At 43.4% G+C, this 24246-nt stretch overlaps 2 protein-coding genes across 5 annotated transcripts in view; both read left to right on the top strand.

Annotated features, from left to right (window-relative positions):
- Positions 1–11565, top strand: part of MLXIP (MLX interacting protein) — a 60635-nt gene extending 49070 nt beyond the window's left edge. For all 4 annotated transcript variants that reach the window (XM_060785979.2, XM_060785978.2, XM_060785976.2 and 1 more), the window contains 6 exons: positions 760–884; positions 1087–1194; positions 2156–2286; positions 3653–3776; positions 5641–5770; positions 7441–11565. In XM_060785979.2, coding sequence (XP_060641962.2) covers positions 760–884; positions 1087–1194; positions 2156–2286; positions 3653–3776; positions 5641–5770; positions 7441–7562 — 740 coding nt within the window. In that variant the 3' untranslated portion in view covers positions 7563–11565. The remainder of the gene's footprint in view (positions 1–759; positions 885–1086; positions 1195–2155; positions 2287–3652; positions 3777–5640; positions 5771–7440) is intronic.
- Positions 11566–22719: 11154 nt separating this feature from the next.
- Positions 22720–24246, top strand: part of LRRC43 (leucine rich repeat containing 43) — a 32709-nt gene continuing 31182 nt past the window's right edge. Inside the window, exon 1 of the mRNA XM_060785981.2 lies at positions 22720–22897. Coding sequence (XP_060641964.2) covers positions 22796–22897 — 102 coding nt within the window. The 5' untranslated portion in view covers positions 22720–22795. The remainder of the gene's footprint in view (positions 22898–24246) is intronic.

The raw sequence follows: 24246 nt of genomic DNA, 5'->3' as shown, positions 1-24246 counted from the left end.
AAGAGTCACCTCACAATTTGGATTTGATGAGCCAGCAGATATGAGTGTATGAATCTTTCTTATAGCAAGTCAACCTGGTTTTCTCTCCAGCCCAATACTGTTGGTGCCAGCTCTCCAGGGTCAGAACTAGAGTGTGGTTCTTGTCCGCCGTGGTGCCTGCAATCCTTTTGACTGGAGGGTTCAGGGGCCATCTGCAAGAAAGTGCATTCACCCAACAGTAGCTTCCCTCCATGTTTATTGTGCGTGCATTGAGTATCCAAAAGATGCATACTGTTCACAACTGGGGTCTTGAGGCAATGAGCACATTGAAAGGAGAGGCAAAAATAGCTACAGCTCTTGGGCCTCTGACTGAAGATGGAAATTGTAACACATGCATGCTCTGGCACAAGTGGTTTTCAAAACTTTCTGTGCTCAGAAAGTGTCAGTATTATGCATTCACATAGGTATCCTTAAACATTGAAAGGAATTCTGAAACACATTCTCATTCCATGTGACTTTGCAAGCTGAGAATGGAGCCTAGGTGTCTTGAGTTGGTCAAAAGTGTTGAGCAATCAGAAGCATTTTTGGAAGGGAAATCTTCTTAGGCCTTGCTAACTCTCTCATTGACAGATGGAAACAGATATGCCTGTGAGGAACCTTAGATCAGAAAACCTAACAAAACACATTTTGAAGATCAGAACATGAAATCCGTTATCTGCTTGCCCTTTTACTTGTCCCCTCATGAACTGATTGAGCTTTTCTCTCCTTTTTTTCCCAAAGGCCGAGACTGTCAACCCTCGGGGCAAGCCTCGCCATGTACTTCGGAACAGAGCCCCAGCCCTCAATCCCCACAGAACAGCTGCTCAGGGAAAACCACAACTGATCCTCAGGGGGTGGTCTTTAAGGTCTGTGTTTTTAAGGCCTGCCCCTCTGCTGCCTCAAACACCAGGCCGGTTCTGGGGTCTCCCCTCTCTTGTCATTTGCCATGGGGTTGGCATTACCAACTGGCAGAAGGAAAGGGCCTTTCAGTCCCATTGCCTTTCTGATGTTGAATGTGAGGTAGAAATGAGGAAAGTGTTAAAACGAGCCTGGTATTTATTTCCACAGGCACAGAATCACAGGATGAAGCATATTTCAGCAGAACAGAAGCGAAGGTTCAACATCAAGATTGGTTTTAGTACTCTCAACAGCTTGGTGTCAACAAGCTCTAAATCGGTAAGTTGGTTTGTAAGGAACTATTTCCCCTTTCCAACCACACAATTTCCCTTATCCACGTTTCCACGTTTCCCTTATTTACTTAGGACCTCCTGTAGAGGCGACACTGTTCTTAGTATCTCTGTCATTTGCTCCATTGGAATAAATAGGGGTTTGCTACTATCCACACAAAGTCCGGAAACATGGGCCTCACACTGTGTGTGTATTGAAATTTATATATATACTAACTTGGATACCCGCCATTGCCTGGTTTATTTGAAAAAAAGTCTTTTTTTAAAAAATTCTACAAAATGCATAAGGTTGTGGGTGAACTACAACTCACATCATGCCAGGTTAATCCCCTGAAACTCCATTAAAGTTTGTCATGTTGGATAAATTTGCTCTCTATATGCATCATTAGTGGGGTCCCTGAGGTCTCTGGCTGCAAGGTGAACTACAGCTCCCACCATGGTGGGTCAGTTGCCTCAAACCCCTCCATTAGGTTCAGTTGGTCATGGGAGTTCTGTGTGCCAAGGTTGGTCCAGGTGCATTGTTGGTGGGATTCACAGTTTCTTTTGTTGTAGGTGAACTACAACTTCGCAAAATCAAAGTGAATTCCCCCCAAAGTCCTCCAGTATTTTTGTTGGTCATGAGGGTTCTGTGTGCCAAGTTTGGTCCAGATCCATCGTTGGTGGTGTTCAGAGTACTCTTTGATTGCAGATGAACTATAAATTCCAAACTTGGTACACAGAACCCTCATGACCAACCCTTGGGGGGAACGAGTGTGAGTATGGACATATCCACTCAGTGGGTCCTTGTCCTTTTATTTTCGCAATAACCTTGTGAAGTAGCTTGGGCTGGAAGAATGAATAAGTGGCCCACAATCACCCAGGAAGCCAGATCCTCCTAGTTCTAGTCTTGTGCTCTTCTTATTGGCACACAGACCTGCTGAGCTGAGCCTGTGTCCTTTGTGTGTCTACAGCAGATTAGCCATGTCCTCACACTCCAGAAGACAGCGGAGTACATTGCAAAGCTGCAACAGGAGAGATCCCAGATGCAAGAGGAGGCCAAGCGTCTCCGAGAAGAAATCGAGGAGCTGAACGCCACCATCATGTGAGGGGTCAAAGTTTAAATTGACATATCTCACTCTCTTCTATCGTTTTGTAGGCATTGTAGACCCAATAGAAGCTAGTTTGCAGAAAAAGGTGAAATAACAGTAAATAGGAAATCATCAACCATAGCAAAGAAGGAATTTTGACATTTCAGTAGTCATATTTTTGCAGGAACTTGTTCCCAGCACACACTCTGGTTCTTTGGCATATAAACATGATGTCCTAGGTGTTGTTACTTTCCTTATAGACAGGCTGCTTGACCTGTCCTCTCTCTTTAAATGTCATCAAAACTCCTGCATAATCTTAAGTCTTTGAGCCCATTTCTGTCATGAACTTACTACAGGTCAATTTTGTTGTGTCTTTCCCTGGATATAACATTTGAACTGTACCATTTTAGGTGGAAAGGTCTTATGTGATTGAAATCCAGACATATGACAAACCTAGTTTACATCTCAAAATGTTCAGATGCAGTACTTCATGGTACTAGGAAAGTGTTGTCTCTTTTGGTATGGCTTTTAGTTGTGAAATGTTTAATATTGTTCATATTTAATTCATATTTAATTTTGCATATTTGTATATTTTGTGCTAATTTTTTATGTTAAGCCTCTTTGAGTCTCTGTTGGGAGAGATAAAGTGGGGTACTAGTAAATATAATAACAAAAACAGTAATAATAGCAATATAAATTTGTTATATCAACCTGAGCAATCTACCAGTTTTTGAAGCCCCACCATGCATGCCTTCAGGGCTTGCCATCATCATCAACTAGATAGTAGTCATGGGCCTGGTTCCCGTTTCATTTGTCTATTTCATGTTTTCTTACCGTTCCATTCAGATGGCACAGAACGGAAACATCAGTGAAACAAAAAAAGGGGGGGAATGGTAGCCGTTTTTGTCTGGCAGGGCGTATAGCCAAGCGCCGGAAGTTTGTAGGCCTGGCTGTAGATCCTGCCAGGCCCTGGCACTTTGCCGCCCAAGGTCCAAAAATCTTCAGGTTTTTTGGACCTTGGGCTGAAAAGCTCATTCGTATAGGTGCTCGTATTCATAAGCAGCGGACAGAAACAGAAATGGGGCCATACGAATGGGAAAAACAGAAACAGATAGCAATTCCATACGAATGCACAAGACTACTAGACAGGTCAAAATGGAAGCAGTCAGCAGGTTTGTCATAAACTCAGATTAGATTGAGACCCAGCAGACCCAGTGTTTGGTACATGCCATACTCTCTGGAGTCTAGCTGTGTGTTTGTTTTTTGTTTTGTTTTGGTTTTTTTTCTTTTACAGTGGAAAAGTCTCTTTCCTTCTCTTTCTGTCTTTTGCTCATTTGGAAAGAAACATGTTTTGAGTTCTGCTCTTTCCTTGACCTTCAGCTCTTGTCAGCAGCAGCTCCCTGTCACCGGAGTCCCTATCACGCGGCAGAGATTTGATCAGATGCGGAATATGTTTGCAGAATACGTCCGAAACAGGACCTTACAGAATTGGAAGTTTTGGATTGTATCCTTTCCCCCCTGCTGTATATAATCTAGGAAGTCTTCTCCTTCTAAAGTCTACTTCATTGCCTATCTATCATTCTGACTGCTCTAATGGAAATAACATTTCAGCCCTATGTGCCACAAAAATTGATTTAAATTACCTTGGTCTGCCTGAAGGCTCTTGCCCTGTAAGCTCTTAAGAGCTCTGCTCAGTTTGTTCTTTCAGGCAGGAGAGCTTTCATAAGAAAGAAGAGTTTCGGGATTAAGGAGCTGGATGGTGAACTGTGCTGGATTGGTTTTAAGGGTTTTAACTGTTTATTTTTAATACTGTTAATATTGAAATTATTTTTAAATTTTAATTGTGTTTTATTGGTTTTAATTTAAGCTGCTTTGAGTCTTTCTTTTTTTAGAGAGAAAAAGTGGGATATAAATAAAAATATTAATTAAAAAATTAAGAATTTAAATGGGCACGAGGCTATTCAGCCCCAGGAGGTTAAGGTTGTATATCTTGGTCAAGGAAGCAGTTTGCAACATCCAGCCATGGCTTTCTAAAGAGCAGCTAGATGTGTTATGCCCTCTGGGTCAAAGAATGCCATTAAAAGCCTGGCAGGATTTGGTTGCGTCAGTGGAAGAGACAGCTCACCTGAAGCCTTGAAGTTGTTCAGTAGACGAGGCATGATGGCAGGGTTTCTCTAGCTTCAGCCGCGATGGTAACTTCTCACTTCCTGTGATTTCTATTAGAGGCAACTTTGACAGGATGGAGCATTTTGTGCTTTGCTTCACAGCCTCGCATGTGTCATGCATATTTCACCTCCAGGAATTTTACAACATTGGAAAAAACATGATTGAAATAATCCAGAAAATCTATAGTAGTTACTAGACTATCTGTAGAAATTGTATGTATTCTCAGCGGTGTCCTCCTCTTCATATTCATCATGCACAGTTAACAATTCCAATTTAGGAACTCAACATTACATTTATTTGCAAATGCTTTTGTAGTAGGCAGTATTGCTCTCTCTTGAGATGATGTTACAATCCTGAAAGAACCCTCTTCCCCGAACTGTGGTGGAGGCTCCTTTGGAGGTTTTTAAGCAGAGGCTGGATGGCCATCTGTCGGGGTGCTTTGAATGCAATTTTCCTGCTTCTTGGAAGGGGTTGGGCTGGATGACCCATGAGGTCTCTTCCAACTCTATGATTCTACATGGGACAAACATAAATATTTTGGTTAGAAATAATCATCACAGTCCAATTTTATTGCTCCCCAAATTGAGATTCTGATTCCAGGAATCATCAGTAAAAAATCTCTAAGAAAGAATGACAAAAGTGTGGGCGATTAAAGAGCATTGCCCTAGTTATCCCAGTTCTAGGGACCATCCAGAAAATGGTAGAGCAGAGTTTCTCAAACTCTGCTTCTCCAGATGTTTTGGATTTCAGCTCCCACAAATCCGAACAGCTGGTAAGATGGTTGGGATTTCTGGGAGCTGAAGTCCAAAACACCTGGAGGAGCAATGTTTGAGAAACACTGCTTCATTCAGAACCTTGCTATTTGGTATCAGGTCCTGTCTGATCTTAGAAGGTTAGTGTTTGGATGGGACATGACCAATAAATGCCATGCACTGTAAGCCCTATTTTAGAGGAAAGAACTGACAAAACCAGCTCTGAGGGTTCCTTGCCTAAGAAGATCCTCTGAAATTCATCAGTCAACTTGAAGACATGCACAAGGTTGCCACGGCTTGATTTTAAGCTCAATTTTCACAACATACCTACCATTTGTTGTCCCTCAGCTGAATGCACACAGCAGTTCTGATCAGTTTTTTCATGTTGTCTATGCAGAAATGTCAGTCTGTATATTTAGTTTTCTTCCTTAACTCTCAATAACTGTGCAGTTCAGCATTATCATTAACCCCTTGTTTGAAACATTCAATGAAATGGTGTCCACGACCAGCTTAGAGGAGCTGAATCAGACGGCGTTGGCCTGGGTGGACCAGCACTGCTCCCTGCCCATTCTGCGGCCCAGTAAGTAGGAGACAACTCTTGGTGGTTGAAATCCTTTCAGGATATCATAGCACTCAAATATCCTTTTTCCAGATTTGTCTTCCTCTCTTGTATCTACGGAACCCATTCTATGTGTTAGATGTGGAAGAGCACCTATTCTCTGCTGCTGACCTCTCAAAATCCCACTCATGTCCTCCTTCCAAGGGTAGCTTTGGCTTGACATGGTCCACACCTTGCTGTTATGGAGAGTTATAGTAATAGATGATTCAGACAAGAACAATAATAATAATAATAATAATAATAATAATTATTATTATTATTATTATTATTATTATTATTAATTACCTGCCTCTCCTTGTGACTCAAGACCAAAAACCCTTGATATAAAAGGAAAAGGTGTGGAGTGGAAGCAAGATGATTTGTGTAGATGTAGAGATTTGGAGAACCAGCCTTAACAGATACCATTTAATTATTGAGCCTAAGTACATCTATTATGAGCATGTTATGTTCCTAATAGGTACTTAAATTACTGTGAGCAACAGTGAAGTGCAAACATATCATTAAATCAGTCATAGTGCAAACATATAATTGAATGGGGCTGGAATTGGAACATGTCAGTGTTTTATAATAATGTTGGCTAATTTATGGAAATCATCCTTCCCTTAGCATTATTGATTCCAATAAATTATGGTTAATTGCGTCAGGTCCTTGAGCTTATGTGTTCGTCCCTTTCTCCAAATGTGGCCAAACGGATGACTCATCGCTATGGTTTAGGGCAGGGCTGTCAAACTCATTTCCATGGAAAACCACATCAGCCTTATGGTTGCTTTCAAAGGGCTGTTGGATGGAAAATCTGTAGATACAGAGGATTTTCGTTTTTACCCAGTTTGGGTCCCTAGATGTTGTTGAATGACAACTCCCATCCATTTTGATTATGAGCCATGCGGACTAGGGATAACGGGAATTGCAGCTCAACAGCCCATGTGGCTCTGAGGTTGGAAAAGGCTAAAGGACATGTTAGGCATCATATCTATAAGCCTTGTGTCTAAATCCAAACCCCACCCTCCTAACTCAGCAGTACAAACCACAGCCTTCCAGAAGTTACTGTATCTCAACTCCCATTAGCTCTAGTCGTGATAATGTCTACTGACGAGGAATATAGGAGTTTGAGTCTAGCATCTGGAGGAAGGCCACATAAAAGAACGTTGCAGGCTGGATTCAGCCCACAGGCTTTGAGTTTGACGCATGCAATTTAGAATGTAAATCTCACATTAATCCATCAAAATTAAAAAGGCTTCTCATCTCTTATTGCTGGGGGAGAATGTAATCAGGACTTGCCTGGGGGCACTTCTAACATGATAAACCAGAGTTTATTTTTAATATCTGAATGCAGCCATAATGGAGTAGCACTGGAAACGATGACTTTAGGAGAATAGTAATGTGCAACATTCTGTATAATGGATAAAATTAGCTGTATCTTCCTTTATGTTGGAAGTGTCGGTTAGAATTTAATAGAGTACTCTTACGATGGACTTCCTCTGAAATCTATTCCACAGCTCCAAATCTGGTACAGTGTTCTGATTTTTCTTTCCATGGCCTCTCTGTTGGAATTCTGTCGCGCTTTCTGTGACTTCTTTTGAGAATTCAAGTAATTTTAAGTACCGTTGTTTTTGCCTCTTTTGTCACTCCAGTGGTTCTGAGCACGCTTCGTCACTTAAGTATTACCACCTCCATTCTTTCTGACCCATCCCGCTTGCCGGAACAAGCCACCGAGGCCGTGATCAAGTCCAACAAAACTGCTGGGGAAACCTAACCAAAGGCAACGGAGATAACCTCTTCAAATGTCCAAGCCTTATCAGGACTTAGCAACCTCCTTGCGGGCAATTCACCTCTTATTCAGCCCACGTAGGACCTTGGTGTTGAGTGGAGAGATTGGCAAAGGGGGTAAGAGAAGGGGCGGAGGAACGATCAACGGACCCAGCTTTGCTTGAGTCAAAAGGGAAAGCCAACTCAGGTAAACAGGCAGGGCGCTCAACCTGCACCAAGCAATAGAAGCACTCCATCAATGCAACCTCTTGAAATATGCAGTGCTAGTGTTTTGTTTTGTTTTTTCCTGTAACCTAACCTCAGATGCCAAGGGCTTGGAGACACAGGGCAGAGGCACCACAAGGCATGGTGTATTTAAAGGGAAGCTCACTCTTGACTTGAGGAGATGTAATGCGCTTTCTGTTTGATGCTCATATGGACTGTTTTGGTTTCCTACTCTGGCAGTAAAAGCTGAAGGCAAACTTCATCAGACACTGAGGGGAAAGCTCTTCTCCAGTAATTTTTGAAAGGAGGAGGAGCAATGGTAAGAATGCTGCCCCTTTCAAGAAACCTTGTTCTCTCTGCCCCATCCCCAAAACGCCAAATGCATGCAACTCATTAGTTGCACCAAAAGTCGTTCTTTGGATCTTGGCTACTGACTTGATTGGGAACTACATAACCAAAGGGTGAAATCAACAGTTTTGTCGGTAAACACAGCAAATGACTTAACTTTTCTATTTTAAGGGTATATATTATGAATACAGCATCACCATTCTTTCTGTCACATTTGAGTAGCTGGCGCTATTTCTTCTTTCAGCGCTGACCTCTGTCAACCAACACAGTGACAGCTTGGCAGACGCAGGAGTGTGTTTTTAAACCGGGCTCAGTCTGTCCTTGAATCAGCTGGATCAGAATCACAAATAGGTTTGCACAAACATTAAGAAGCCAAGTGACATGGAGATACAAAAAAATTGAGTTTTCTGACCCAAGGCTGTCCTGCCTGCTCACTTGCTGTAGTGGCTCTGTTCAGTGCTGCAAAGCTCCAGCCTGAGATGCAGAACCACAGAAGAGAAGACTGACTTTGTCATGCTAGGAAATGCTTTCTAGAATTATGGTTGGTTTTAGCGATCTAGATAGCCATGCTGTTTGGCTCTCATGCCCCTAGAGCCAGGGGATCACGTCAGTTAGGAGTGAATTTCAGCCAAGGCGACGTTGATGCCAACCTGGACAAGGGCATTTGTGCAGGGGAAGGCAGTGCTTTGGGAGGGAATTCAGTAGCCGCATGCCTCTAGACTGACTTCACAGCTCTTAATGCATCTAGCAATAGGGCTTTCACTCAGTCAAGAAAAACTTCTGTTGGTTTAGCCAGTTGCCTTCATTTGCCTGAGTGAACCAATATCCTGAATGCGGGAAAGGTATTTCCTGCTTTTCAATCATAGGGAAGTCATAGGCATCATCTTGGAAACAGCATTCTCTCCTTTATCTTGGAGAAAATGGAGAAATGCTTCCTGAGATGATGCTTGCCTTTTACAGTTTTTCAAGCGCTGGCATACATTTGTTTGTTCACACATCTGTACACATGTATTGTATGTATGTAATTGAAGGGGGATGTAAATATCCCCCCCCACACACACACACACACCTATACCTGATTAATCATGCTTTATCTCTATTAGTTTAATTTAACCCATAAATTCATCAAACATTACATATCCAAATTTCGTAACAGCTCCACTTAATAGTGCCAATTTGGCACAGATATTATATCCTTTCCTATTTTCGGCTCCATTTCCATTTGATACTTTGAGTGTGTTTAGAATAAAGATGTGTGTGAGAGTCAGCAGATGACTGTCCCAATACTTTGAATCCAACATATTTCCTAACCTTAATTCTTCCAGTTGTCTTTGTGCTTCACTATTTGTTCCAGCCTCCCTTCAAACCCAAACCAGGAGTGTTGTGCCTAGAAAACTGCCAAGGAGCCAGGGCTGTTCTTTCTTCCTCCTAGCTTCCTTGGCTGTCTTTGCAAGAGGAAGAACCAGACTAGCCCAGGGCCAATTCTTGGTTCTTTTTCCAGCACTCCTTCCTGGGGTTCACAGATGGTGGTACTCTCTACCTGATGTTCTCCATACTGTCTTTGGAGATTCAGCTTTCTCGGGTCACCTTGTGCAGGGGTCTTAGCCACCCTGCCTCTGTAACCACAGCTGGGCACATAACAATGCAATCTTTTCTTCTCTTGGGGAAATATTTGGGTGCATGGAAATATTTTAGGAACATAAAAGGATCCATGCTAAATTTCTCTCAAGTCGCATCTCGTTTGTAATTCTAGTCCTGCAGTGACCAACGAGATGCTCTGATGAGGAACTACAAGCCAAGTCTGAGAGCAACAGCACTCCATGTTGCCCAACAACTGGTATTCAGAAAGAAGCTGGCTGGGGTTTCTGGGAGCTGGAGGCCCAAACATCTGGAGGGCCGCAGGTTGTGTAGGGCTAGTCTAGAGCATTCCTTAGTTTAACTGTATTCGGTATCACATTTAGTTCTCCTGGTACACTCGGTGAATTCTGGTTTTAAATAAAAATAGAGCACCTTTATCTGTTTATCTATTTTCTTCATCCTGTGGACAACTGTATACACCACCTCTCCCATGCCCCCCCCCCCCCCGCCACTGATTTTATTCTTCCAAACTGTCTCGACTGAGTGTAACCACCAGAAAGTTGTCCCAAACCCTTTTATTTGCCCTTTCCTTCACTATCTCCAGAGGCAGTTGCCTCTGAATGCCAGTTGCAGCAGAGGACTGTCACATTCACTTCCTGTTTATGGTTGAGCCACAGTGGTTCATGGGAAGTTCAACTAAAGGTGCCTTTGGTCCGATCCAACATGGCTCCTCATAGGTAGATTCATTTAGAATTGTGCTATTCAGTATGTTAATGTAACATTCGGTAGATTTTTTTTAATGCTTAATATTTTTTGTGTTTTACCTGTAGCAGAACTATCTCTCAAGCATAGTTCCTTGATTAAAAGAGAAAGGTAGAGGTCTTCCTTTCTAAGCACTTTTCTAAAGGTGCTTAGAAAATGTTGTGTTAGCTTTCTTTTCAGAAGAAGGAGCTGTCTGTTCAAAGGACAACTTTAAGTCTAGCCATTCTCCTATCACGTATCCGATAGCCTTTAGGAAAGGATTTTCCTCTGTGCCGATGGCCCATGTCTCCCTTACCTGCATTTGGAGGGCAATTTCACTTCAGGGAAAGTCTCTCAGGTTACCAGCACTGACAAAGGAACAAAAACGCTTCCGCAAAGTGCACAAATGCAGTCAGTAATGCACGATATACCTCTACAGCTTGTACTTGTTCATCCGTTTTACTGTGCAGCACTTTTTGGGGCAGGGGTGCTACACAGGCCTATTCAACAAGAGGCCTGCACATCATGACCTTTGTCCTGTCTTAGACTCTTCCTTCCATTGCACAAGACACAGCTCTGGGAGACCTCTTGCCTTGTCACAACCCCATCAGTGGCTCCAGGTTACATCGGCCCTCACCACATTCACTCCTATGGCATCTCCAAAGAGAATTGAATGTATTCCTTTCTCACAAGCAAGTGTCTTTAACCTTGTTCCTATGATAAGGCCTTCCTATTCTGTGTCTCCTCTACAACGTCATCCCTTCAAGCTGCTTCTTGGGTCAAAAGATATAGGCAGCATGTGTCTTTGTTCCTTAAAATGCTGTGAATGCTGTTGCTTTTGGCTGCCCTGGATGTGAAGGGGATGACATTCTCCCAGCCAAAGCTGATCGTATCACACTCATCATAGTAAGCTGTACTTCACAACTCGGCTGTTGTTTTTATCCGCTGAGTAAAGGAGAAAATGGTCAGCAAAAGGCATGGTTCTGTATGGCTTTGTAAAGTTGCCATTCATGTACAGAGGTCATGTTAATGGTGGTTTCGCAGTTGATTACACCGTTTATCTCGATGGCAACCTTAAATATGCATTTTGTTTTAATAAATGATATTGGAATTTCAAATGTGCACACTTCCTCTCTTTCTCTGTTTCTTTATTACTATTTTTGAACAAAATGTTTCTTTTCCAGTTGCAAATGATGACATTTGTACAATAAATGGGCTTTATTTCATCATTTTTTCCCCTCTTTCTGTTTTGGAAATTTGGAGACTTGACAGAGACCCTTGTTGCAGCTTTGTGTGTAAAGATTTCTTTTCAGTTGCATGACAAAAAGGGATCTGTGGTGACCCCTTGGGTTGATCACTTTCAACTGTGCAATCACGTTTTCTTTTTTACAATTACAACCAAAATAAATATTATTTTTGGACTGAAACTGAGCCTGGCGTAGCATGTGCATTTTCAGTGAGGTTGTATCTTGCATTAGAACCTCTCTGAACTTTCAGATCTTGCTACTGAAAACCAAATTGAACATTTCAGCCCAAGGGAAGCCTTTTTAAAAAATAGGAAGCAAAGACTTGTCTATTCTGGGTTGCTGTGAGTTTTCTGGCCTATCTGGCCATGTTCCAGAAGCATTGTCTCCTGACATTTCATCCACATCTATGGCAGGCATCCTCAGAGGTTGTGCAAACTAGGCAAGTGGGGCTTATATATATCCTGTGGAATAATGTCCAGGGAGGGAGAAATAACTTGTCTGTTTGAGGCAAGTGTGAGTGTTGCCATTGGCCAGCTTGATTAGCATTGAATGGCCTTGCAGCTTCAAAGCCTGGCTGTTGCTGTCTGGGGGAATCCTTTGTCGGGAGGTGTTATCTGGCCCTGATTGATTCATGTCTGGAATTCCCCTATTTTTTGAGTGTTGCTCTTTATTTACTGTCCTGATTTTAGAGTTTTTAAAAAAATATTGGTAGCCAGACCTTGTTCATTTTCATGGTTTCCTCCTTTCTGTTGAAATTGTCCATATGTTTGTGGATTTCAGTGACTTCTCTTCATAGTGTGACATGGTGGTTGTTAGAGTGGTCCAGCATTCCTGTGTTCTCCAGTAATATGCTGAGTCCAGGTTGGTTCATCAGGTGCTCTGCTATGGCTGACTTCTCTGTTTGAATTAGTCTGCAGTGCCATTCATGTTCCCAACAGGAAAAAATCAGGGCCAGCTAACACCTCCCAACAAAGGATTCCCCCAGTCAGGAAACAGCCAGGCTTTGAAGTTGCAAGGCCATTCAATGCTAATCAAACTGGCCATTCATGTTCCCAACAGGAAACAATCAGGGCCAGCTAACACCTCCCAACAAAGGATTCCCCCAGTCAGGAAACAGCCAGGCTTTGAAGTTGCAAGGCCATTCAATGCTAATCAAACTGGCCACATTCCCACTTGTCTCCAACACATGGAAGTTTTTTCTCCCATCCTGGACATTCCACAGATATATAAACCCTGCTTGCCTAGTTTGCAACAGACCTCACAACCTCTGAGAATGCCTGCCATAGATGCCTGCGTCAGGAGAGAATGCTTTTGGAACATGGCCAGACAGCCCGGAAAGCTCACAGCAACCCAGTGATTCTGGCCATTTAAGCCTTCAACCCCATTCCTTCAACAAACAACACTCCAAATGTCACTGAAAAAAATCCCAATGCAAATGTGATGCTCATGAATTTTATTTTATCTGTTCTTTAATATGTAGACACAAAATGTCAAGTTGTACTCTTAAAAGTCCTTTTTATATCATTCCCTCCACCACCACCACCACCCCCAAAGTTGGAGTAAACTTTAAAAGCAATAAATACTTGGTATTTCATAGATAGATTAAAATGTATGAAGATCTTTGTTCCTGAGATCCACAAAGTACGTATATAATTGCTGATGCTCAATCCTTCTTATAAGTTGGCATTTCATACTGAATACATTGAATAAATATTAAATATGTCAAAAAACTGAATATAAATATAGAAGAATATAATTTCAATAGACTATAAATATCCCTGTCTTCACATATAAATTTGTATTGGTAATATAATATATATATACTAAATAGAATAAATATCTGATTCCACAGCCATTAGACTCCTAGTGGTGTCTACTCAATGCATGTTTTACTTGGAGCCAATTCTGTTTGATTCATTGGGAATTTTGTGCTTTCTCTGCATAATTCTGATACTTTCTGAAAGCATTGTAAAACATTATTTTCTTTGTGAGCGTGTCCGGAGGTGGGCGAGGAAGACGTGGAAGGCAAGCCTGGGACTCGTAACAACAATGTTGAATTTCCAGGATTTTGGAGATGATGGTCACCAAAGGTGTTTTTTGGCCCTGATTCATAATGTCATCGCTGAGGGGGCTGTTGAAGTCTTCAAATACTCCTTTAAAGAATGGGAAGGTGTTACAGATGTTATGATCGCCATGGGATGTGCAGTTAGGTAGTCCTGGAACTTCTGCTGTGTAGTAACGAGTTTCAGTGGCAATGATGCCTGTGGCCTTTTCCTGTCAAAGGGGGAAGAAGGCATAGGTTTGTTAATACAAAACTGAGTGATAATACGAGGGTGGGTCAAAAAGTAATGCCTCCAACACTCTATTTTATTTCAGCACTCCTGGACTATCTATTTATGATATGATAGAGGTAACCTTACTCTACTGATCCAGTCTTTTCTTTTTCCAATTGACTGATTAGAACCATGAATCTGAAGCTAAAAGAAAGAGTCATCATTGAATTCCTGGCAAAAGAAGGTTGTACACCTAAGGAAATCCACCCTCACTTGAAGAATGTTTATGATTTGCCCCCTTCTGACTTTTACCTGTTTGGACCTCTGAGGTCCCTTCCACACAGCTGAATAAAATCCCACATTTTCTGCTTTGAACTGGAACATATGGCAGATAACCCAGTTCAAAGCAGATATTGTGGGATTTTCTGCCTTGATAGTCTGGGATATAGCTCAATGGAAGGGCCCTGAAAGTCAACCTACGTGGTTTCAGATTCAATGACTTGAATGATGTTAACACAGCTTTAAAATCATGGCCAATGAAGCAAAACCCTGAATTTTTCGAAAATGGTTTTGATGCCTGGGTTCAATGATGGCTCAAATGTGTACAAATTGTGGAAGGCTTTCATGGCCGGAATCGCTGGGTTGTTGTAGGTTTTTCTGGGTTATATGGCCATGTTCTAGAGCAGGGGTCCTCAAACTTTTTAAACCAGGGGCCAGTTCACTGTCCCTCAGACCGTTGGAGGACCAGACTATAGGTTTTTTTTAAAAAAATTAATAAAAAATCCTATGCACATTGCACATATCTTATTTTGCTGTGTGGAAGGGCCCTTGGAGGGGGTTCTTTCTAGTCCTCTTTAAGGCAGTAATTCCAGGAGCAGGGAATGGGAAATCTTCCTATTTCTAGTCTGAACAAAATCTGGCTACCAGTATTTAAAAAAAATCTGAAAATATAACTGTAAATAAAGAACAACACTCAAACACAGGGGAACTCCAGACAAGAAACAATCAGGGCCAGCTAATCGCCTCTCAACAAAGGATTTTCCCTAAAAACTGTCAGGCTATGAAATGGTAATCAAGGTGGCCAATTGAAACATTCATACCTAACCGCCAACAGACAAGAGTTCTTTCTCCCACCCTGGATCTTCCACAATTTTCCTAGTTAAAGTTTTTCCTCTGACATGAAGTCCAGTTGTGTCTGACTCTGGGGTATGGTGCTCATCTTCATTTCTAAGTCAAAGAGTCGGCGTTGTCTGTAGACACCTCCAAGGTCATGTGGTCAGCATGACTGCATGGAACGCCGGGACAGCCTCCCTTGGCTAGCTCATGCTATCCGTCAGGCCCGATGGGCAGCGTGAGCTAGCCAAGGGCAGCTGCTCCGCGTGGCCTACTCATGCGTAAAGTACGCACGAGTAGGCCGCGCGGTGCTGCTCCTCCCTTAGCAGGCTCATGCTATCTGTCAGGCTCGCGAGGTGCTTTATGTGTGAGTAGGCCACGCGGAGCAGCTGCCCTTGGCTGGCTCATGCTGCCCATCGGGCCTGACGGATAGCGTGAGCCTGCCAAGGGAGGACAGCACCGTGAGGCCTACTCGTTCGTAAAGCACCTCGCGAGGTGCTTTACGCGCGAGTAGGCCACGCGGAGTAGCTGCCCTTGGCTGGCTCACGCTGCCCATCGGGCCTGATGGATAGCGTGAGCCAGCCAAGGGAGGGGCACTGTGGGGGGGGGGCGCTCCTCCTCCGCGGGCCGGATAAGTGCCCTTGGCAGGCCAGAAGTGGGAAAACAGAGAATAAACCATCAGGCACATCTAATCACCTCTCAACAAAAGATTCCCCCAGGCACTGCCAAGCCATCAAATGTTAATTAAGGTGGTCAGTTGAAACATTCACACCTAGCTCCAGCAGACAAGAGTCCTTTGTCCCACCCTGGTCATTCCACAGATATATAAACCCATTTCCTACTTCCAACAGACCTCACTACCTCTGAGGATGCTTGCCATAGATGCAGGCGAAACATCAGGAGAAAATGCCTCTAGAACATGGCCATATAACCCGGAAAAACCTACAACAACCTGTGTACAAATTGTTGGTGACTATGCTGAACAGTAGAGGACAGTTCAGGCTAAGATCTGTAGCAACTTTTGCTGTTATAGGTTCATTCATAATGTTTTTATGACCCAGGAGGCAATTTTATTTTCACCCAACCTTGTATATAAAGAGACTATAACCCAGAAAGACCTGTATACAGTCAGATAAAACGACTGCCTGAGAGAGTTACTACTTTCTCCTTGTAGGGTCCTGGGCGGCAAGGGAGGAATCTCAGGCCAACAGTATTGCCTTGAAATGTGTATCTTTGACTGAATGCTTTTTTATTTGAGTGCAATTTCTTTAGGATCATAGAAAGGAAAGAAATAATTTCAGCATACTTACATAGTGTTTGACAAGGTCTTTTCCTAGCTTAGCTAACTCATCAATATGTCCTGAGGTACAGTTGTGTTGAGAACAGGGGTCCGCCGTCACCAAGCCGAGGGCAAAGATCAAGGCAGAGAAACCTGTTTGGGGAGCAAAGAGGCAAATCAGTGCGATGGTTCATCGTGACCAATGAGCCAAATGTGGGCTGGAATCATTGATCCCAGCATACATCGTATCAATGTATGTATCCTTATCTACATAACGTAGATGGTAAGAAACTCTTAGTACTTTGCGTCACAAGATGCCAACAAGAGAGTCCTGATGTGTGTCAGCACTCTCTTGTTGATGTTCACATGCACAACATGTACCCTGTTCTGCATTGGTCACTTCTGATAGTTCCTCTGTAATAACTTAATATCCTTGCTGAATACAGAATTGTCCAAATTCTAATGTTTACATGTGTAGATCCACTTAGGAAGATGGGATTTTGGTCATTTTCCCTTTCTCGTGCTACTGTTTCTCATGCTACTCTCTCCCTTTCTCATGCTACTGTTTTGGAGATACTTCTCAGCAGAAGGTTCCTCCTTGTCCACCACAACCAATCTTCACTTCCAATGTGGAACTCCTATGACATTGAAAGTTGAGGCATAGGCAAAGCTTGCAATCCCATACTAGATTTTGGTTGGGAGAGGACTACAATTGAAAAAGCGCAAGCTTTGCCTGAAACAATTGGGCCTCCAGATGCTGATGAACCTTGGCTCCATGCCTTGCCTTGGCTCCATGCCTTGCTGGTTAAGGCTAATGAGAACAGGAGTTCGATGTCCAAGGGGTAAAGAAAACTACCCCAAAAAAGAAGTAAATGTGAGGACTTCTTTTCTTGATCTCATTCCAAGGTCAAGCATGCAACCAGGTATCAAGACCCAGTTAAATTAGTGACCCAAAAGTCCACATTCATATAGTCTGCTTACTTCCCCGTATTTTTCTATGGTACACTAATTAGAAAAGGCCTACTGTAGCACAGCAGGTTAAGCCGCTGAGCTGCAGAACTTGCTGATCAGAAGCTTGGCAGTTTTGATCCACGGATGTGGTGAGCTCCCACTGTTATCCCCAGCATCTGCGAAATGTTTGAAAACATGCAAATGTGAGTCGATCAGTAGGTACTGCTCCCTCAGGAAGGTAACGGTGCTCCATGAAGTCATGCCGGCCACATGACCTAGGAGGTGTCTACGGACAACGCCGGATCTTTGGTTTAGAAATGGAGATGAGCACCCCCCCTCCCCCCGAGTTGGACTCAACTAGACTTAATGTCAAGGGGAAACCTTTATATTTATCTTACACTCATTTGACTTGGACACATAACATATAAAATGTAATTTAAAATAATATAGAATAAAAGATGTAGCTAATAAGCTATATGCTATCATGCAATGTACTTACCCTTAAGAGCCAGCATGGTACTTGGAGTGGTGAAAACAGCCATTGTCAACTTTCCTGTTGGGCTTCTGTTTTTGTCTTGGGGACTGTGGAAGCTGGCTTATATAGCCCGGGCTCCCTGATCGTATCTCTCCTGCCCGACTACGTGACCTTTGCATGGTTTCTTCCCTTCTGCGGCAAATGCGCAAGTGGGATGTGGGACTGATTTTGATCAATTTCCTCTAATCGCAGATTTGGCCTCCCTGGTGATGTTTATCGGGTGAACCCGGGGACTTCTTTGAATTCAATGGGTGGCTGGACCTCCCCATTGCACGGCTGGCCTGGCAGTGCCCACAACATATCCCTCGCCTCCCACACTCTGGGTGATTCTACACTATGAAACAGATGCAGTTTGACACCACCCGAATTACCATGGCTCAATGCCATAGTTGTCCTACCATGTCTTTAGCTTCTTCTGCCAAAGAGTGTGGATGCCTCCCCAAACGACAACTTCCAGGATTCCATTTAATTCGGTCTGCAGTGTTGCTCTCTCCTCACAGTCTCCTGAGTTCTTGTAAAAGCTAGACTTCCCTGCTTCTTGTGTTCTTATCATATCTTCTTTTGTTCTCTGAAAGCTGGCAAAGAGGAGACCCAATAGTTTCAGAGCTTCCTAAACTCTCAAGGGGGACTTTGGACCCCCATCTTTTGGTCTGAAATGCCCCTCATACACCAGAGGATTGGCAATTCAGCCGCTGAGAGCCAACTTCTGGATCACTTCTGGAGGTGGAATAAAGGGCCCAAAATAAAGTGTCCCCCAGTAATCGAGTTAAACCTTCTGAGTTTTGAGGTCCTTCTGTTGGGAGCAGACTTACGGGAAAAGGCAGAATCAAATTATGATTTTTGAGTGTGTGTCTTCAGAGTATTGGCCAAGCTCCCATGAATCACACCAGACCTTTTGAAAACCATTGCTTGGCCTTGTGTTCATGATTTCTGGGGGCAGATGTCCAGGAAAAACGTCTGAAGGAGCTGGAGAAGAGACGCCTGAGGAGACAGGAGAACCGCATACTTGAAAGGCTGTCCCATTGAGAAGAAGGCAAGCTTGTTTTCTTCTGCTCCAAAGACTAGGAGTAATTGAATCAAATGGCAGGAAACAAGATTCCACTTAAAAAAGCTGTTTGGCAGTGGAATATGCTGCCTTTTTTGGAGATTTTTAAACAAAGACTGGATGGCTATCTGTTTGGAGAGCTTTGGTTGTGTCTTCCTGCCTGGCAAAATGGGGTTAGACTGGATGGCATTTGGGGGACCCTTCCATGTTTATATTCTATTGTATTACTGTTAGCCTTATCTAAAGCACAGCTATTGAATCAATGGTATTGATTTACCATTTAGCAGGTCTCCAGGATTCAAGGTGATGTGTAGTTTATGATCATGTTCTTTTACTCATGGATTCTGCACACATTTACTGTTTGTGCCACAATATATTATTCTAAATAATTGCAAGTCTGTTTTCACCTGAATTTCAGCATGGATCCACCTGAGAAATGAGTCATTGCACCACTATATAATTATTTCAGTCCTCTATACCAGTGCATTTCAGAAATGCAATTGCTTCTCTTGCAGCTGGAACGAGCGACTCACAGTCAATCTGAGATATGAGTTGAGATTTGTGCACAGCACTAGAAAAGGGGGGAAAACAAGAATTACTTTGCAGAAATCTGGTATCTGCTCATGATCTGTGTGCGCAACTAGAAATCTCGGTTTCCATCCCTTCCCCTACACCCGGAAATCATTTCAAATGATTTTTTTTATCTCGCCCCATGATCTGACTCTTTCCATTTGTGTCAAAGGCTTGGCATGGCAACTTTGCCACACAATGGGTTTTATTGATAACAAAAAATCCCAGATCCGTGTCTTGCACGTCCGTGAACTCACAGCCTTTGACAATACATTCTCAGTACCCCTGTTCAGAGGAAAGACCCCCTTGAGATGAGTGGGGCCAGGCATAGGGTTACAGCCTTCGGGGCCTCTGTATTGTGACCCCTTTTGAAGCTAAAAGCATCCTGATGCTCACATCTGCTGCTGAGTGTCATCTTGGCGTCTCCTAGCAACAAGTCCATCTCCTAGCAACACAGGACGCACTCTGCTGGTACACATGGGTTGCTGCTGGTGCTGCCGTTTGCCTTGAACTGCCAAAGCGGAGCCATGGAGGGCATGGGTGCCTCCGCGGCTTTTTGGAAACACATCCGCCAGCTGTGCCTGAATCAATTTCCCTGTGGGATCGGGAGCTGGGTAAGAAAGGGAGTGCTTTGAAGCCTGCTTGTCTTTTCCCCCCATGCGTTTTGCCCAGGAAACACACTTTGGAGCATTCCTATGGCTTTCTAGAGGCCTTTGTGCGATACCATTTGAATGCTACACAGCCCTGCACTATGATTTTGTTGTAACTGTAACTGTCCCTGTTACAGAATGTCCTTGGAAACTGTGTATTTCCAAGGACATTGGAAACAAGGACATTGGTGCACAGTGCGCACAACTTGTGTGCACATGTTGCCACAGGCAAAAAGGTATTGTGGAGGTCAAAATCCATTTGGAGGACTGAAGCCTTTGAATTTTGAAAGATATTCAGTCCTAAAAGAATGATGTATGTTAATCCAACCAAAAAGGAGTCACCACTGAGCATGTCCCCATTCCATGCTATGTGAAAGCTTTATCTGTCTTAGATTGCCAACGTTAAATTCAGGCAGATCATTTCTTTCTCAAAAGGCCCGAGGGTGTTAATAATAATAATAATAATAATAATAATAATAATAATAATACTTTATTTACCTTCCGCCTTCTCTCCCCAAGGGGTGGATCACAACAAAAGATGGCAAATGTTCAATGCCAGATCCAATGCATAAATAGAAACATAAAGCAATCAGTTAATCTAACATAATCAACATTAAACATAAATTACGTATGCAAACAACATATAACATTCATTTAAAATCATTATTAAAATGTAATATAGCCAATGGAGCCAGTGAGATCAACAGAGTCAACTAAGCCAAAACCAACTGAGTCAGAGTATGGTGACAAATTCGGAACAGGACTTGAGTGAGTATAGACTTCTAGTCATCCTCCTCTCCATATGGCAATCTGCAGAAATAAGTTTTAAATTGTTTTTGGAGAGGAGGGAGGGGCCATTTTTATTTCTTTAGGCAGGGAATTCCAGTGGTTGGGGGGGGGGGGGCGATTACGGAAAAGGCCCCATTTCTCATTTATTTATTTATTTGCAGTCCCCCAAAGGGGACTTGGGGGGTTCACAGTGTTGGTAACAATTCAATGCCATTGATTATAAACAGTATAAAACATCAAAATTGACCCTCCCCTGATAAAACATTAAACATTATTGAACACATCACATAAAATATCATCAACCTGTGTCTTCAGGGGAAGTGTGACCCTTTCCAACACAAGTTGTAGCCCCACACTCAGATCCGCCTTTTGACTGACCAGGAGTACCTCTGTATTGTCTGGATTTAATATCTACTTGTTAGCCTTCGTCCAGTCCATCACTGATGATAAGCACCAGTTCAAGGCCAGGACAGCATCCTTGGCATTCAGTGGAAAGAAGTAATAGAGTGTGGTGTCATCTGCATAAATTTGACACCCAACTCCAAAATTCTGGATGATCTCTCCCAGCAGTTTCATATAGATGTTAAACAGCATGGGGGGAGAACTGAACCCTGAAAGACCTCACAGGCCCCCAGCCTGGGAACTGAACAAGAGTCCCCCAGCTCCACCATATGGGATCAGTTCTCCAGTAAGGACTGGAGCCACTGCAAGGCAATGCCCCCAAGCCCCGTCCCAGATTGCTGACCCAGAAGGATACCATGGCCGATGGTATCGAAAGCTGCTGAGATGTCCAAGAGAACCAGCAGGGACACACTCCCCCTGTCTAGCTCTCTTCGTAGATCATCCACCAAGCTGATCAATGTTGTTTCTGATACCATTCGAATGCTACCACCCCACACAGCCCTGCACTATGATTTTGTTGTAACTGTCCCAAAAGAATCTTTAAAATGGTGCATCCCTGTACAAGGGCATTGGTGCACAGTGCGCGCAACTCATGTGCAAATGTTGCCACAGGCAAAAAGATACTGTGAAAATTATAATCCATTTGGAGAACCAAAGCCTTTGAATTTTGAAAGAGATACATTATCCAACCAGAAAGGAATCACTACTGAGCATATCCCCATTCCATGCTATACAGAAGCTTTATCTGTCTTAGATTGCCAACGTTAAGTTCAGGCAGATCATTTCTTTCTCAGAAGGCCTGACAGTGTCCATTACTCCTTAATTAATATCTAGCCCAATTTTAGGTAAAGATAGTGTAGATATTGAAGCTAGAAGTCTATGCATACTGCTCAATCAGAGCAGTTTGGTACCATTTGAACTGCCCTTGCTCTATCTCAGGGCTTTCCAAACATTGTGTGTTGGTGAAACATTTCACAACACAGTTATTCAGTTCTATTAGCAAATGGAAGGTTAAGCTAGCCCCTTGTAAGAGACAGAGACACAGACATCAATTGTCATAACAGAAGGTATAGAGACATAACATTGCTCCTGAAAACCTTCCATTTATAATATTCTAAGATTAGTATGAATCAAAATGTAATAAAATTCAAGCTTGATGGGGAAGGATGCATACTTAAAGCACACTTCTCTAAATGTCCATTACTTCTAGATGTTTTTAATGAGTGTTTAACGAGGGTCACACTTTGCTGTTTTGGCCTGGCCTTCCTTCCACCAAGCAGGCCTTTTTACATCCAGGCCTTCCTGTCTCCGGTGCAGAACAAGTCCCGCTTCCCACCAAGCACGACCAAAACTTTTGGCAGCCATGCCTTCATTCCCATCAAGCCGCCCTTCCGCGGTGGGCCTCCACCGCCGGAGGAAGAGACCACAGAAGCACTGATTGAGTTTCTGAGAAGTCCCGGCTCGCCTTGGGTTCTGCCACGTGACTGCGGTGCCATGGACCAGCAACTGAGAGAGCTAGCAGTGCATTGGCCACATATCATTAAAGACAGCTTCATCCTCTCCTTCTTCAGGTCACTTCGGATCATCAACAAAGATGTGAGTGGAGTCTGGACAAAAAGTTTGAAATTTACACTGTGCAATGACTTGAAAGAAAATCTTTATAAAATGATGTATAGATGGTACCTGACACCAGAAAGGATTGCTAAGATGTATAAAAATAGTTCTAAGGGTATAATTCCATTATGAGCAAACCCAGTCCTGGGGGCTGGATGCGGCCCTTTGGGCTCTTTTCGCAGGCCCTCCTCTCTCTGACTAGCATTTCCTTCCTTCCTTCTCTCTTTCCTTCCTCCTTCCCTCCCTCTTTCTCCTTCCTTCCCTTCCACTCTTCCTCCTTCCTTCCCTTCCACTCTTCTATCATTCCTTCCTTCTTCCCCTCTCATTCCCTCTCCCTCTTTCTCCTTCCTTCATTCATTCTCTCTTTCCTCCCTCCCTTCCGTCCCTCCTCCCTCATTCTCTCCCCCGCCCCATTCCCTTCCACCCTCCTCTCTCTCTTTCCTTCCTCCTTACCTTCTGTCCTTCCATCTTTCTCTCTTTCTTTCTTTCTCTTTCTTTCTATCTTTCTTTCTTCTCTTTTTCCTTCCTCCTTCCCTTCCATCCTTCCCTTCCACGCTTTCATCCTTCTTTCCCTTTTGTCTTTCCTTCCTTCTCTCTTTCCTTCCTTCTTACCTCCCCCGCTCCCTCCCTTCCCTCCCTCTTTCTCATTCCATCCATCCTTCCTATCCATCTTTCCATCCTTCCTTTCCTCTTTCCACTCTCATTCCCTCTCTCCCTCTTTCTCCTTCTTTCCTCCCTCCTTGATTCTCCCTCCCTCTATTCCCTTCCACCCTTTCATCCTTCCTTCTTTCCTTCTATCTTTCCTTCCTCCTTCCCTTCCACGCCTCATCCTTCTCTTCCTCTCTTTCTTCCTCCCTTTTCTTTTTCCTTCCTCCTTCCCTTCATTCCATCCTTCCCTTCCACACTTTCATCCTTCCTTCCTTCTTGCCTTTCCTTCTTTCTCTCTTTCCTTCCTCCTTACCTCCCTCCCTCCCTTACCTCCCTCTTTCTCCTTCCTTCTCTCTTTCCTCCCTTTCTCATTCCTCCCTACCTCCATTCCCTTCCACCTTTTTGTCCTTCCTTCTCTTTTTCCTTTTTCCTTCCTTCTTCCCTTGCTTCCATCCTTCTCTCTTTCTTCCTCCCTTCTCTTTTTCCTTTCTCCTTCCCTTCATTCTTTCCATCCTTTCCTTCCACCCTTTCATCCTTCTTTCCCTTTGTCTTTCCTTCCTTCTCTCGTTCCTTCCTGCTTACCTCCCTCCCTCTCTTACCTCCCTCTTTCTCCTCCCATCCTTCCCTTCCTCCCTTTCGTTCCTTCTCTCTTTCCTTCCTCCTTCTCTTCCTCCCGTCCTTCC

This window comes from Anolis sagrei, chromosome X (assembly GCF_037176765.1).
Source record: "Anolis sagrei isolate rAnoSag1 chromosome X, rAnoSag1.mat, whole genome shotgun sequence".
Taxonomy (NCBI): Eukaryota; Metazoa; Chordata; class Lepidosauria; order Squamata; family Dactyloidae; genus Anolis; species Anolis sagrei.
This window is presented reverse-complemented; position numbering and strand designations above follow the sequence as displayed.